General features: G+C 35.8%; 1 protein-coding gene across 3 annotated transcripts in view; it reads left to right on the forward strand.

Moving 5' to 3' along the window:
• Positions 1–17,682, forward strand: part of XIRP2 (xin actin binding repeat containing 2) — a 78,040-nt gene that overhangs the window by 28,663 nt on the left and 31,695 nt on the right. For all 3 annotated transcript variants that reach the window (XM_063088951.1, XM_063088942.1, XM_063088934.1), the window contains one exon: positions 437–574. In XM_063088951.1, coding sequence (XP_062945021.1) covers positions 437–574 — 138 coding nt within the window. The remainder of the gene's footprint in view (positions 1–436; positions 575–17,682) is intronic.

The following is a 17,682-nucleotide window of genomic DNA, read 5'->3' on the forward strand; positions in this document are numbered from 1 at the left end:
AATAAATTTTGGAGTGAATTAAAATGATATTAATTATTATTTTTAAGAATATATTGCCTATATAGATATTTTGAGATTTTAATGACAATCTTATTGTGGGTTAAAATTGAATCCATTATTCTAATATCTACTAGTCTGTGTATTATTAGGGAAATACATTCTAATAGGTCTAATCTCCAGACATCAAAATTTATCTGAAAATTAACTCAATTTTGAAGATTCTTCTGACTTTATATCAAAAGGCTAATAAAGGGGAAAACAACATGGAGAGACTATTTCTATTAAGGTTTTCAGTTAAGGCCTACTGAAGTAATTGTGTGTGTTAATATCTTTTTAATATACTGCCCATCAGTAATTGTCAACTATTAAAACAGCTTGAGGATCCCATCCTATGCAGATGTAAAGCTGAATTTTCCTTTTTCTTATATCATCTTAGATGATGGAGGAATCAGAAATGTGCACGGTGCCTGGTGGTTTGGCCAAGGTGAAGAAACAATTTGAAAAGGATGAAATTGCTTCTTCTCGTAATACCTTTTCTCAGTACCAATACCAACAGCAGAACAGTTCTGAACAGGTAATACTACTATGAGTGATAGATAAATCATGTATGGTTGAAATGCTCTTCATTTCGGTGCCAATGTAGAAATTCCCTTCTTTAGTGATACATTTATTTTTATTACTCATTAATAAAGTTATAATTTTTAAATGTTTTTAAAAAACAATCTTTAAAGCACATTGATGTATTGATCTACTTACTTGGAGCATTTTGCCACATTCCTAGAGAACCATGCTGGAATATTCTCTCAATTTCTAATGTTTCAGACATTAACAAAAATTAAGTAGTCTAGGTTAGTCAACAGGTAAATAGACATGTTGAGAGCAATGTTTATACTGAATTCCCATTTCTACATTATAATTCATGATAAACTATTTGATGGCTGTTTGCAGAGATTAAATTTGAATCATTATTCAGCCGTTTATTGCAGGGAGTTTTCTATTTTCTTTGAAGTCATCAAAATTGAGTAGTAGAACTCAGATGTTATATATCAAACTGCATAATGCAACTTCTAAATGTTATCTTATATAGTCCCCCCATTTTATTACTACATTATCATATATCACCAAATATTGTCTTAGAATATAATGATATTTGAATGTGAGAATCTAAGTAATACTCATCAAACTGAGCTTGGCAATTTGAAAAATAGTAATTGCACTCTAAACAGCTGTACTCAGGCCCATGTTTTCCATGAGGGAAGAACTGGGGTATTTCTGAAATGTTATAGTGAGAAATAAAAGTGGATATGTTTTATTTTGTAAAATCCCCAGTATATCTAAAGTTGCCTACATTTTTAAAAATGAAGCAATTGGGTGTTATGTGTGGCAGGGGAGAAGGGGAGTATATCAGGTAGAATGATTAAAAATCTAACATGTGAGGTATTGTTTCCTTTTCCTGCCTTTGCTTGAAAAGTGAAAAATGTGCACTGTAAGTAGCTTAATAAATTTATGGCAAGATTTCTTTCTAAGGTTGCCTAAAGGAAACATAACATAAATAAGAAATTAAGATTGGACATACTTGTGATCTAATATATAGCTGTTACAACATAGAAGTCTTTGAGTGAATCAAATGTAGATGTGTGTGTATTTACCTGAAATTGGTCAAAAATACAAAAGATTACTATAATTAATAATTTAACAAATTCTACATAGAAGTATCAGTAATTATCTTTACTTTGCAGGGAAGCAGTGCAAAAGAGTGTGGGACTATGAGCTATAGGACTTGTAGATCTGAGTTCAGATGCCACCTCTGCACTTACCAAATGAGTGACATAGACCCAGGGCTACATTCAGGGATATGTGACCTGTGCAGTTGCACAGGACTCCATGCTTACAAGGGTCCTGCACTTAGTTTAACACTGTGCTATCTCCATCTTAAAAGTCTTAGTAACTCTTGAACGAGGGACCCCCACATTTTTATTTTGCACTGAATCTGGCAAGTTATGTAGCTAGTACTGCATAAACCAAGTTCATAACCCCCTAAAGCCTCAGTTTCTGATGAATGAGGTGGGGAAACTGATGAGTGATTTTGCCTATCTCATGAGGTTATTGTGGAGGTCTAATATGACAAAAAGCAATTTATGTTAAAGTATCTCATTATCCATAAAACTCGGTATCTTAGTTTGTTTTCTGTTTTTTTAAAAAAACACAAATTTTTTTTCTTTCAGTTCTGGAGGTTGGGAGGTCTAAGATCCAGGGACCACATCTATTGAGGTCCTTCTTGCTGGTGGAGACTCTGCCGAGTCCCAAGGTGGCATAGGGCATCACGTGGCAAGTGGACTAAGTGTGCTAGCTCGGGTCTCTCATCCTCTCCTTAAAAAGCCACCCATCCCACTCCTGTGATAACCCATTAATCCTTGAATGAATTCATCCATGTTTGAAGGCAGAGTCTTCATGACCCAATAACCTCTTAAAGTCCCTGCCTTTCAATACTGCTACATTGGGGGTTAAGTTTCAACATGAGTGTTGGAGAGGACAAATGTTCTTTGTATTAACTAAGACTCCCTAATATTGCAAAAGACATGCAACCCAACCAAAAGTGGCTTAAACCAAAAGGAACATTATGGGTTCACAAAAATGCAGTCTTGTGGAAGGGAGGTTTAATGTAAGTTTCAGCAATGTAGCAAAGTTGGCTTGTACCAACTCTCCAATTATTAAATTGGGGGGAATTTTTCAAACCACGTAACATCATGCCAATGGCTTGAAATCAGCCATAGCAAAAATAATTACACCAGGGAAATTGGTAAGTGCAATAAATCAGAGATTTCTTTCTTCTTCCTTCCTTCCTTCCCTTTTCTCCTGCCTTTCCCTTTCCTTCTTTCCTTTCTTTTTTTTCTTTCAAGAACTCATTATTAAATATGTATCACATTACCATTGATGTAAGGGCTAAAAGTATGGCCCAAGCATAGCAGTTAAAGGCATAGATACTGGAGCTAGGTCCCTTGGGTCCAAATCTCTGCTCCTTCACTTACTAGCTGTGACATTAAGCTAGTTCCTTAATTTCTCTGTGCTTCAGTTTACTCAAGTATAAAGTCAAGATTATAATAAGAGTAGTATCTACCTCATGGGTTTATTTAGAGGAATAAATGAGTTAGTATTTGTAAAGTGCTTCAAAAAGTGCCTGGCCCATTTTAAGCACTACTCAAGGGTTTGTTAATAAATAAAGTATCACCTTAATCAGATTTCTTAACCTCTCAGCCTCATTTCCTCTGGGTTGGTCCCGTTCTCACCCAGATTTCACTCAGATAGTGGTAAAATGGATGCAGAGAAGGAGTGAGAATCCTTTTCCCAGGAAATAGCCTCACATCATCTATTTGGCTCTGAATGGAACACATATACTCCTTTTGGAACTAACTGCTGTAGCCGAAGCTTAAACCTCTGTACCTTGTTTACCAGGTGGAAATTCTCAGCTGGGTAGAAACAAAACCAAACAAAAATATATATACACGATAAGCTCCTTGCAAATGTAGTTTATTATTATAAAATACAGTCCCTGCTCTGTGTATGTGAAATATTAATGTGTGTGAAAGTAAATAAAAACCATGCACTATAAGTCTGAATATCCATATGACTGGAATTGTAGCCACCTCTCTAAACTTCAGTTCCATTATCTATGTTTAGACATGTTAATAATACCAAGTAATTTCAAGAGGAATGAATAAACCTAAGCCATAATGCAATGCAATATAAATATAATATAAAGGATTCACAGGTAAGAATAAACTAGTAAATACGATTTATTGAATGCCCACTGTATGTAGAAGTCTGTGGGAAAATAGAAGAAAAAAGTAATTTGTATCTTAAAAAAATAAATAACTTTAATTTATAATCCTTATTGGAAATTTGAGATAAATGTCAAATTTGGTGATAGAGAAGAAAATGTAGAAAAATCATTTAAACTTTTAAAGCTATCTGAAAACATTCTAAAAATCACTTCTGTTAGCAGCAGCAGTTGTGGACAAGACACTTGCTAGTAAAGACAGTTAGTTAGTGCTGTCTTTACCTATGATGCTGTCAACTCTGACGGTGTTTTCAATCTGCTTGTTGAAAGTACTTAACATTTATCTCTTTGCTAAGTCTGTCCCTGGCCAAAATATTTATTTTGTTGACATATAGTAATTAATATTAATTTGGAAATCAAATTTAATTAGAGTTAAAAGAAAGAACATTTGTTTTGGATTTATGACAGTATTTAATGTCACATTAGTAATAATTTTATGAAGTATAATAATTTAATCCAATCTGCCTCTTTCCTTCCTACTGTATTAAAGTCAGATGTTTCAGAGTAATTAGCTGACTATTTGGTAACAGTTTGTCTGGGAGATCATCAATTGGCCTAAACAAGTTTTGGAAATTCAGCTATTTCTGAGGTTAAAGATCCCCTCTGTTTGCTTATGGATCAGACGACTTCACACCTACTAAAACAGGGGTTTTGAAATAGAAAAAAAAGGGGGTATAAGATATAGAAACATTCACTTATGCCAGATATTTTAAATATAAAATGATGTGCCATTTACATATTCTAGACTTGTCATGCCTGTTTAACAGTTAGCAGCAGTACCACTGCTACCCTGTGGAGTATCCGTATAAAAATAAGAAAAAGGAGCCACTCCGGGTCCCTTGGGGAGAGAAGAAGGTGACAGAGCAGGTTCAGCTTCTCAAAAGAAGAGGTCAAGGAATCTTTATTAGGTTGCCCTAGTGGTTCATACTAACTGTTTTTAACATCATGCGCTTAGATTCTGCTTTTCAAAACAGCCATGACTGCTTGCAGTAGAAGTCAATGAAACCCAACCCTTTTGAAGAAATGATGTCACTCAGAATGTCTCCTGTTGATATTTAGGTTAGAAATATCCTATCAGACTTGGTTTTTTTTTTAAATTTTGTTTTAAGATTGAGTTTTCAGCAAACTATGCCAGTGAAAATCAGTAAGTATTTAATGCTAGAAAGTAAAGGACCACTTAAGAGGGATGTTTTTTATCTGCTCACTACAACAGATTCTATTTTGGGAAAAATACTTTTAATAAATTCCATCCTCTCAACCTTAATAGGGTGTCTCAAAATATGCTGGAGCAGATATTAGAATAAATGTGTTATTGATGTGAAACTGCCATTGCCTCTCTCCTGAATTCATTTCTAGTAACCCATTCTATGATTTCTGTCTGGGATTTTTAGAACTTTCTTCTTTTCCTTCTTTTTTCTTATTTAGTGGCTTTATTAAGATATAATTTGCATACCATTAAATTTGCCCATTTTATGAGTACAATTCAATGACTGTTTAGTATATTTACAGAGTTGTGCAGTGTCACCACAATCTAATTTTAAAATATTTCCATCCCCCTAAAAGGAAATCTCATATCAATTATTAGTCTTTCTTTGTATCATAGTCTCACACTCAGGGTTAGACTTTCTTCTTATGTGAATTTATTCTCCGTTTTCTTTTGCATTTTAATTGTGAAATCCTGGAAGCCTCTTCTTTTCTGGAGTTGCCTATTTTTTTCTTTGTAAGTGGTTTAAATAGGAAAGATCAGATAAAGCTCCAAGAATTTTGGAAGTAATCAAGTGCAATCCAGCTTAGGTAATTGCTTCCGTGTGAAATTGCTGCACTAAATCCATGTCAAAAGTCAAAAACATTCCTGACCTGCACACTGCCACCAACTCTGCTGTGCTGGGTGACAGTATGAATCTTTCCACATACATCTACTGTTGCAAAAATCCAAATCTAAACATTAGTACTCTGTAAAATTATGTGGATTTAGAACAATCTCTGGACGACTTAAGTCAGCAGAAAACATTTTTGACAGTTTATGACAGATAATCTGACATCTGTGTGTTTTAGACTCTTAAAAGTGACCTATAATTATTTTCTAGCAAACGAAATACATTTTTATCAGCTAAATGTCCACTTTGCAAAGCATTTCTTATATTAGTGCTTGAAACCTTCCTTTGCCTTACTGCCACATACATAATATTTTAAGGTCATAGATTGCTATTAACAGTCCCAACCTAGCCTATTATGTTCACTATTTTGAATGACTATTATAGCTTAAAGTAATACTACTCAAAACAAGGCAGTCTGGGGTAACGATTAGGCCTGCTGGCTGTAGTTAGCCTGGGTTATAATCCCCTGAGTTAGCCACCTGCCTTAGTCCATTTTGTACTACTATCACAGAATACCACGGACCGCATGATTGATAATGAACAGAAAGTTATCAACTCCCAGTTCTGGAGGCTGGGAAGTCCAATATCAAGGTGCTGTTTTGCCTCCATCACAGCATGGTGGAAGGAGAGAGGATGAGAAAGAGAGCTGACAGGTACATATGCTCCCGAGATGATGACATTAGTCCATTCATGAAGATGGAGCCCTCATGACCTAAACACCTCCTAAAGGTCTCACCTCCTAATACCATCACAATGGCAATTAAATTTCGACATGAGTTCTGGAGGGGACAAATACTCAAACCATAGCACCAATAATGTCTTATGTAAAATGAAGGTAAAGTAACTGTCATTTTAAGAATAAAATAATATGGTTCATGTAAAACTCTCAGTACAATACCTGGCAGATATTAATTGTTAAATAAACATTGGCTATTATTATCAGCAGTATTGACACTAAAGCCAAGAGAGGACATAATCAGGTGGTAATTATTCCCAAAATAGACTATGATTCATAAACGCTTTAGGTATGTAGAAAAAGACAAAGAAGGACTATGTTGTTCTGTGCCTCACACCTGAGCTTCCTTTTCAGTTCTTTGGTTCTGGGAGACAATCATTTCTTAGGAGCTCCGAAGGTAATTAAAGATTAGTTTAAAATGAGCATACCTGTATAAGGTTTGGGCAAATGTTGTTCTGGAGTAGTCAATAACTCTAGCGCATGTTTTAAAAATTGTAATAGCAGGTCTTCTTTTGAGGAAAAAGTACTTAACCCTGACTCTAAGAAATGACAAAATGAGCTGGACCTCTCAGAAGGCTGAGGAGAGGAAAATGCATGAAATATACTCTGTGCAGGTACATTGCATCTTCAGGATGCCACCATGAATACAAGTTTATTTTCTTTAAGTGAAAGCAAATGAATAGCATAGCATTTGCTTTTGAAGACTGCTTTATTCATAGTATTGTGACAAGATGTACTTAGAGCAAAATAATTAAGACATAAATTAAATCAGGCAGGAAAGAAAAGGCTACACTATTTGAATAAATGAGGAAAAGAGGAAGAGTTGAGGGAGTGTTGATTTTTTTCTGTTTCTGGAGTGTTATGTTTTGTGGTTTTTCAGCATGTTTTAGATGGTGTATAGAAGGGGAAAAAATGTATTTGTAAGAGGAAGGAACTACCTTGTGACATTTTATGGTTTGTGCAGTCAAAACAATGAAGGTAAACATATTTCTGCAATTGTCTTTATAAAATATAGCAAGTATTTGTTCAACACGTAATGCTATTATGTGCAAATACTAAGAAATAGGGCCCCTATTTGCCAGAGAACTGTTTCTTTTCATTTGGCACAAGCAAGGGAATCATCCCAACCTTTCTCCAGATAGGCCAGAGAACACACTTGAATATTCCACAGACTGAGTGATCATAGCAGGGTCATAGCTTGGTCTCAGCAAAACACAGAACAGCAATGGCATAAACCTTGTCCTGAAGAGGCACATAAATAAGGCTCATGGACTAGTTGTAACAGTCTTTGTTAAAAATTAAAACTCTAGTAACAAATCCAGGCCCTTTAAACCATTTATCCTCTACAGCTCTTTCTCAGTGCCTGTGGCTAAGTGGGCTTTGGCAATAAAAAGGACACAGTAAGATTAACTTTTTTTTTTTTTTTTTTTTCATGCCCCACATAACCTTGGGGTCTAGATCCTGGGTTCTTTTTTTTTTTTTTTTTTTACATTTTATTTTGTCGATATACATTGTGGCTGATTATTGCTCCCCATCACCAAAACCTCCCTCCCTTCTCCTCCCCCTTCCCCCCCCAACAATGTCTTTTCTGTTTGCTTGTCTATCAACTTCAAGTAATTGTGGTTGTTATATCTTCTCCCCCCCCCCCGTTTTTTGTGTGTGTGTGTGAATTTATATATTACTTTTTAATGCTGACTCAGAATCAGAAGACCAAGAGTTTGCTAAATAAAGAACAATGGCCTATCATCTGTAATACGCCTGCAGCCAGATCTGCACGAGCTGGTTTAGGCAGAATTCAGCTGACTGAAGTTATCTATTAACTGAACATCCCAGTTCCTGACCATGCCTTACAGCAAACCAGCTTTACTCTACACTAGTAACTAAGATATCCTTTTAATTAAGCAATAGGTGGAAATGCAAACTCTGATCTAATTGTGGGTTTGAAGGTGCATATTCCATGAATTAACTTTTATTCTCTATTCTTGCCTTCAAAAGTATCTGTGCCGTGCTCATGACAGCCCATTTCATGACGGTTTTTCCAACCTTTGTCTCCGGCACTGCTGCCTTGCCACCCTGCAGCTGGTTAGCTCCTGCTGCTCAGTCTCTGTGTCTCTTCTCTTCCTACCCACATCCGCCTTCCTATAGCTGTGTTGGTTGTGGCAGAATCCCACATTCTTGTTTTTTACAGAAATTGAATCAATAGAATTATATTCTGTGAAAAATTTCCTTGCTCAAGTGGTGAAGTAAATTGACTGCACATACTGCTGCCTACACCCAGTACAGGGAAACAAAAGTGAAAACAAACCAAACCATGTGAGAACTTGTATTTCTCAGGATGAAAGGTAGAAAGGCCTTCTCTACAAGCCCCAGCAAACCACTAGTTCTTCCCCTGCCTCTTTGAAGGCCAGCATGAGATTGATCTGCCTAGAAATGCACCCCACAGTGCTTATGAAATCCTACCACCTGCTCTGCCCCTGGCTTCCCCGGGTTGAGCTACAGGGATGTAGTGGTGGAGAGTTTCAATGAGCCCTCCATCTGCTGGTCCCCACATCTCTCTGGGCCTCAGTAGGGCATTTTTTCAGAGCCTCTAGCATGTCACTTCCTACTTTACCCTGACTGGATAAGGATTTAGTATAAAATCCTGCTCTCTGCTCGGCTGGGGCATGGAAACTCAGTGGGTGCCCTGGGAAGCTAAGCCCTCTTCAAACCAACACTGAAGACTGGGATTCCCCAGGCAGCCCCATAACTGTGATTTAATTGTTTGGGAGTGTGGTCAGAGGTCAGGGAATTTTATAGGTCTCCAGGTGCGGAGCTAAGCCAGGATTTGTTCTCCCAGAGTTGATCACTCCCCTCAGTTTCTGATCTGAGGCTTGTCACCTGCCACATCATTCTGTCCTTATTCAGAAAGCAGGGCCCTTCTGCTTGTGTTGACATGTCTTCTTCCTCTGCAGTCAAAGAATAGACCACAAGACTGTGGAGGCTGCAGAGAAAGCAAAGGCTTAAAGACATCATGGTGAAAATAATAAGCATCAATCAGTTAAACAACCAATTTACTAGTACCTCAACCCCAGTTAACTCCTTTGTTAATGGTAGACCATATTGAAATAATGGTTTTGTGTATATATGTGAGTATTAAAAATAAACTAAATAATATAAGGATATAAATTAAAGAAAGATTAAAATATTAAAAATAAAGCCATTAGAACAAAAATAAACTAAAGAAAGTAATGAATTCATTAGTTTATTAGATAGATTCACCAATAATTAAAACTGAGATTTCACTTCTTAATTATTGCAATCTTTTATTAAAATTTTCATAGGATTATACAATATGTACACTTAATATCTCCTGGGTTTGTACCTTTGATATTTCTATACCAATGATATTATTTTGTGAAAGACATAGAGCTTTACTTAATTATAAAGTGCAAAACCTTATTAAATAATGTAGTAAAGATGCTCATAGTCATTTGGTTCTAAATGTAACTAAACCAATGTGTGGTCTTTCTCTGGGATACAAGGTGTTCCCGTAAAATACACTGACTGTCTTCTGTGATCCATGAACATCAATCATATTACATTACAGCCATACACTGTAACTTTCAACCTCTGCTGTCTCCAAATGAAGTTAATGGTAATTGCTGACTGCTGAGGTGTGACCGTAAAGTCTTAGTCATGGTTCCTTTGCAACTTGCCATTTCAGCTCCTTTCTACAGTACCTGTTGGTATACGAGTTGATTTTCTAGTGTATAAAGGAATTCACTCCTCCTTCTCCTGTGGGAATACCGCAGACCATTCCAGCACGTCATTCCAACCCCATGCTGTGAAGACACAGGCAGGATGTTTGCCTGGGTTTTAGAAATACCATTTGGGAAAAATAGTGCAGTCTTCCCAGCATGTACTTTCAGCCTGGATTCCTTTATTCTGTTGAAAAAAACTAAGTGAACTAATTTTCCTGGTGGATTGAAAGGGTTTAGACATATTAACATACGGAAGGTGCCCTGGCTCTGTTTCTCAGGGAGCTAGGGCCTCAGTGGATTGTACAAATACACAAAAGTAAGACTGAGCTGCAAGCACAGATTCAAATGTTTTCAAAACATCCTGAATTGGTTGTGTTTTTTTTTTCTATGATTCATCTTATTCATTCTCCAAAATAGAATTTTTTTTATTGAAACATAACTGATTGTACATATTTGTAGGGTACAGAGTTGTATATCAATACCTGTGTACAATGTGTGATGATCAAATCAGGATAATTAGCATATTCATCTTTAAAAATCATAATCACTTCATTGTGTTGAGGACATTTGATCTCATCTATTCTAGCCATTTGATAACATGCTGCCGATTTAATGTTAATTATAGCTGCCAAGCTCGAGTGTAGATCAATAGAACTTGTTTTTCCTAACTAGCTATTTTGTGTCTCCGTTAGCCAATTTCCTGCTCCTCCTTTACCCCTCCCCCTTTTCCAACTCTGATAGAATGTATAGGAGCAATGTTTACCCCAATTATTGGAGTAACACTACCACAGCTTCTCTTCTTCTTAATGGTATTGTGGCTCTTCAGTTTCTATAAATCTATTTGTTCTTATAGGACCCATTTTCAATTTCATTTAGAGAAGACAAGTGCATCTACAGGTATATCCTTCACCTTTTAAAGTAAAATGAATTGGAACTGCTTTAGGAAAAAAGGAGCGGTGGTGTTCTCATCACAGAGCCCCAAGTAGTTAAGGAAGTAACACCCGGACCTTTTCCCCAAAGAGACACGATCACAGCAGAGAAGTTCCTCTACTTGAACAGGTGATCTCAAAAAGTATTCGATGTTGATAAAGATGTAAAATGCAGGTATTTTTTGACATAATGGAATTTTATGCCTTCTTTAATGAGAGGAAGTGGACAGTCAGGGAAAACTGAAATAGAAGAATGTATTGCCTCTTCTATCTGAAGATTCATATTAGCTTAGAGATATAAATAATCTTTTTGTATAACTACATTAAAGAGAGTTTTCAAGTATATAGACAATATTTTCTAATATACTAATTAAATTTACTTTATTTTCAAATTGTTATAATGGAATGTCAAGGTACGGAATTTTAAGTTTTTAGATTTTGCTAATTTGTGAGAAGGAAGGTAAAATATAATGAAAGAAACCATTAACATTATAGAATCATTATGCCTGTAGAACTTAGTGAGATCTGCAAGAAGTGTTTTTTTCCACATAGTAACTTTTATGAAAATGCATGTTTTCTGTAAGTACTTGACATCTGAGGATATTATTAACCCTTTCTACCTCTTCTGGATCTGTATCTTTCAAAATAAACCCATCCTCATGGGTCTTTGAAAATGACTGGATGGAGTCAGTCTTGTCTATTCTTTTGGATGTTCATCTAGTTATTAATTTGCATAATTACAAACAAATTATAATGTGAAAAAAAAACCTGGAAGAACACAAGGCCTGAGAAAAGTAAAAGGCATAAAGAGGTTCTGTCTTTAGAACCTTGCCACTGTAGAGATATGTTTGAGAACGTCACAGAACAAGGACTAGGATCACATCTTCTTCTAACAGACTTTTCATGTGCTTTTTCTATCCCTCTGTCCTGAGTGATCTACCTAGAATCAAGCAAAGAGAAAGTTGTTCCTCTCTTTAAGAAAGAACGGAGGGTACTTCACATCAGGACAGATCACGTTATATACCTGCAACCAGATGGATACCAACAGGGGGAGCCATAAATTCAATCCATTTTTTTAATCCTTAGGTAAATAGCAGTGCCCTCTAGAGACAGCATGCACCCTGCTATGGCACTTGAAATTCATTGGCGTGGGACACGGGGTGTAATCGCAATATGTTGTAATGGGCATGCTGCCAATATTGATCTGGCCATCACGTCTTGGGCATGAGTGGTGACAGTCAGCTTTGTACCCCATGAATATTCATAACCAATTAAAAATAAAAAAGAAATTCATTCCTTCTCCTCAGAGTACAAATTATAATAATCTAATACAGCAATCCAATATATTTCAGTGTTTATTTAGAAACATTTGGGGGAGATTTGGGGGACCTCATGAGGTCAGTACTTTAGGTTGGGGTTCAACTTGTGAACCTTTTGTCCTAAATATTTTGTATAATCATCCTAAAAATGTAAACAAATAAGCTCCCCCAAATCATATTTTTTTTGAGAATCAAAAAAGTTTTCCTTTCTTTCCTAAACTCCTTTTCCTTCCTTTCCTAATAATGTAGGACTTTTATAGTTACACAGGGGATTATGACCATGAGGGAGTATACCAGCAAGTCAGTACTCTATCACTAATGCAGGTTGAGTACATCACTTATTGCTTTTAGGTGTTAAAAATATCTGGTTGATGAAACTCTAGTTAATACACTATATTCATGATATATCTTTGATGTTTTTTAAAATGTATATAGCATTCTTCCTCAAACTTCTTTTATTAGTTAAGTCCTTGTGTAATCAACATGTAAAATGCCAGACTGGAAGAATTTTAAATTTTACTCAAATGTAAAGAGCCTTGTACATTTCCTGACACTTATCTACAGTACCATGATCAATGGTAGCCCTTCCTATCTCCTTTGGTGCTTTCCCAACCTCTGTTCCAGCAGTTTACCAAAAAGGATACTAAACAATACTCAAATGTGCTATGACTTATTTACCTGAGTTCTCATTTGAATTGATGATAAACTCTAGTCATAACTTAGCATTCCGTCTGTTCGCAGCTGCAATCTCTTTCCATTCCCCAAGTTGATGGTAAATAACTTTACCAGCGCAGTTACAACTATTCACCCTTTTAGTTCTCTGTTTTTCTTTATTTTAAAGAAAACCCAAGTAATCAGATTAATTCATTTTAGTCATAATTAATGCATATCCTGAAATGCTTTGTTTGCACAGACAACTTTGCAATGCTTAGATCAGAGACAGATTTATTTTATTATTCTTCTTCCCTCTTGTTTGGATTTTACATAAGGATTTAAAATGTCATTTCTCCCATCAAAAAAGACTGATGGCCATAAAGACTCAGAGGAACAGTAAAAGAAGGAGGCAAGTTTGTACAACAGGATCTCTTTATGACACGCTTAGCAGACAAATTACACTGCCTCAAAGTATCCCTACATATCCTTGTAATGTCACATGGAACATGTATTGCCAAGAAAAAAGCCCAAATCAGTTTAATCATGACACTTGAATAGTGCTTTCTGCTATGTTATCTACTTTTTAAAAATGAGTGGCACTCCTTTTCTTGTGTTTTTAACTGGTTTCCATTGATTAGGAAGACCTCAGTATTAATGAATGATACTTTCTTAGCAAGAGGAATGGGCAGTTTCGTTTATTTTGACACTTGAACCTCCTTGTATACTTGGCGACTCCAACCCCTGATGAAGCAGAACCAGCCACCACTAGGGGGAGCTGCAAGTACCATATACTCACTCCCTAGCCTTCCCGGTGTCTAGGACTCAGGGCTGTGAACTAGACTCCACTAATTAAACACCTCCAGCTCAGGCTGTGCAGAAGAAGTTACTGACATGAGAAACAGGGACCACATACAATCAATTTAGGTCATGGCTGGTGGGAGGAGATCAGCTACTCCGATTTCAAGAAGTAACTATTCCAGAAGCAACATTCAGTATACACTATTGATGGCGGTGGCAATAAATGTGTCCAGCACCCAGTGGAAGCAGCAAAGGTATATTCACTAGAAAGATCTGCAACTGTATTATACACAGTTCCTAGATATAAAATATCCAAGACTTATTCCCTGATGTACTGGAGATTCCTTGGGATTTACTTCCCACCACTGTCACCAACGTTGCAATGTTTGAAGGTGGGAGATGTGATTGTTAAAAAGAGAAATAATTTACAGATCTCAACATTCATTATTATCAAAATGGAAATCATATGATACTACTTTTTTTTAAAAAAAAAGTGTGGAAAGAATTCCATAATAGTAGATTAAATCACTATGAACTGACTGTTCTTTCATGAACTGACTGTTCATGAAAGACAAACTATAGAAAAACTGGATGAGTGATCACAAACCCACTCTCTGGCTGTGTCTCTATAAAATATTTCATACTCCAGGGACCAGATGGTTTGGAAGACACGAAATATGTAAGGCTCCTTTTTGCTTCTCTCTTTCTGACTAAAACCCCCAAAATCTACTCCTTCTCTGGTAAAGAAAAAAATGTATGTATTATAACCTGATTCCTCTTTAGTTTCCGAACTTAACTCTACAATGAAATTCTCTGGTTAAATTCATTGATGTAGCCACAATCTACTTTCATTCTTTTTTTTTTTTTTTCTTTTGTCCTTGTTTACTACTGAATCCTGAGTTACTGGGAAAATATCTGGCACAAATAAGTGAGCAATAAATATTTGTTAAGATAGCAAACACTAATGTAGCACATAGAGCCAGGTTGTTACATATTTTAACTTATTTACTCCTCACAATGATCTTCTGAGATAGGCACTATTATTATTCCTGTTTTTTAAAAAAGGAAATGGACACAGGGAAAGTCTAAGTAACTTTCTCAGGGAAAGTGAGCAATTGTGATACTAACCCAGGAAGGCTTGCTCCAGAGCCTGTGCCTTATATTTATTTTTCTTTTATTCAGAGGATAATTATTAAGCTCCCACCATATGTCAGGCACAGAAGATTCAGTGATGAGTATAACATTATTTTATCTTCAAAGAGCTCACTCTATCGAGAGACAAGCATATAACAAATAATTGCAAGTGTACTGTTGTAGATTCTAGAGTAGAAAATATAAATGAGGCTCATCAGGACATAATAAAGTTGCGATAAATGTTAATCTAAATGAAAGATGGTCAAGAAGGATATCTGAGGGCAAAGAGTACTTCAGCTGAGACTTGAAATAATTTTTCATGCATATAGAATGTATTGTAGACAGGAACAACTTACACAAAAGATAAAATAGCAGGCATGATGTATTTGTGAATATAGTGAGGAATAATTGAGGCATGAATCCGGGGATGTAGGCAAAGGCCAGATAGCACAGAAAAATATATGTCTTGTTAAGGAATTTTTACTTCATTTTAAGGCAATCAAGAGCCATTGAATAAATGTAAACAGGGAGTAAGATGAATAGATACTCATATGCCTTTAAGAAAGATTGTTTTGAATGTATAATATTGACATGAAGGAGGTTAAAGTTAGATGGAATAAGATAGATTAAACATATAACGACATAAATGGGTCAGAAGTTCTAGGGTAAAGAGGGCACTGACTCAAGAGGTGTTTAAATAGCATTAGATAGTACTGGCAGGACTTAGAAATCAATTGGATATTGGTAAGGTAAGGATGGTGATGAGGTAGAATTCTTCTGTTTCTCTATTTTAGTTTGTATTAACTAACATAGGTCCATGTTACTCTGGTTTTCTTTTTCTTTAGAATATTTTCATTCTTTTTGCAAACCTTTTACTGTAATTTCACTGCTCTTTAGGATTCTAAGTTTCAGCCTCTTTTGTTGTACTAGTGCCTCTTTGTTTTTAAGATGCTTTGTGTCTGTGTTGGATTTAAATATTATATACACACATATACGTATACAGCTTTAACATGCACTACGTAACACTTCTAGAGTCATCCTTTAGTGTGAATTGAATGTTTTTAGGTAAGCTGTTTTTTGAGTTTGTCAAATAGATATCATTATTTATGTAACTAATACATTTGATGACCCAGTTCAGAATGCATCTTTTAAATGGTCTTTTTATGAATCTTCAGCATTTTTGGACTCTGGGATATGGCTCTATAAATAATACTTTTAGAGAAGACAACAGTGAGATTTCTAGCAGTTAAAGTTGATATTTCTTATTCAGCAATTTTTTGCTGAATTTTGAAGGCAAACATTTTTACTTTTACACTGCATATTTTCAATTAAAAAATGACGTTTTGCTATTTATGGCTAAATATGACCAAAGCATAATTGTTTTGAGTCAAGATAGAGTTGAAATTAACTGAATAATAACATTTCTCTCAAAAATTTATGCAATAAACCTGAATAATTCATGCATCTGTATATATTTAGAATTCTTGTCTCAAGGGAATTTCAAGCTAACTGAGTTTTTTCATTCCATTAAACATACATGTATATGTTTACATACATTGCCTAGATATACAATAGATTGATAGATAGAGAAATGATCACAATAAACTGATTAAAACAATACTGACAATGCCTAGCACGAGGCCATGGAAATAGCCAATGTTTAATAACTGTTGGTTGAATAAATAAATGAATAGGTGAAGCTATATAAAGTCATTCATATTTAAGGATTCGGGGTTTTCAAAGGAAAAATTCACCACCCTAAACTTTTTTTAAAGGTTTTGCATCATCTATCTCTTAAAGCCCTATAATCCAGCTAGTACACTCCCATAACTTTAGGCAGGACTGCTACGGACACAAGTAAAACTAGAGACTTCACTTCTGAGTATATTGAGTGACACAAAGAATTAAGACTTGGAATTGCCTGGACTCTCCTTTACCCTTCATGTTTCTTTCTTATTTGTATAAATTAAAAATGAGGAAAAAGCATTGTCCTTTACTATCATCATAAATATCTTGACTTAGTTTTTCTATGTCATAGTAAATCTGCCCAGTGTATTCTACTGCTGTTTCTACATGGTACTTGACAACACATCAAATTCATCACCTCAGTGACATAACAGTTCACCAAAAAATGAACATATAAACTATTTTGTTTAGTGCCATGAATATCTTTTTATAAAGAAACTATTTGAAATGTTCTTTCCTATTTTGAATAGTTCTTTGTATTTGTGTATGTGTTTGTTGCCTTTGTGTATTTCTGCTTTCTTCTATAGCCTTCTCTCTCTGATGATGTCCCCTACCCTTCAGAGCATCACAGCACTGCCCAGATTTTTCCACAGATGTTTTGGTCTCTTGCAATATTATCAAGAGCCCGTTTTCTGAGTGTACTTTGTGAAAGGAAAAACCCCGGCCCGAGTGCAAAATAAAACATACCAGGAGACAGGGACTCAACCGAAGTGTGTTAGGCAGGCAAAATGACCAAGCGGGCTGCCCTCTTGAAAGTGGGAGTGGCAGCAGGGAGAGTCGGGTGGGCCTTTCATATCCAGTTATGCTGAGCTGGACTGTTCCTATTGGCTAAGAAGGAAGGGGAGGGAAGTGAGCGGGGTTTAAGCTGAGCTGGGACTTTCTCATAGGTGGGCAAAGTTGCACATGCGGGA

This window comes from Cynocephalus volans, chromosome 1, assembly GCF_027409185.1.
Source record: "Cynocephalus volans isolate mCynVol1 chromosome 1, mCynVol1.pri, whole genome shotgun sequence".
NCBI classification, from domain to species: Eukaryota; Metazoa; Chordata; class Mammalia; order Dermoptera; family Cynocephalidae; genus Cynocephalus; species Cynocephalus volans.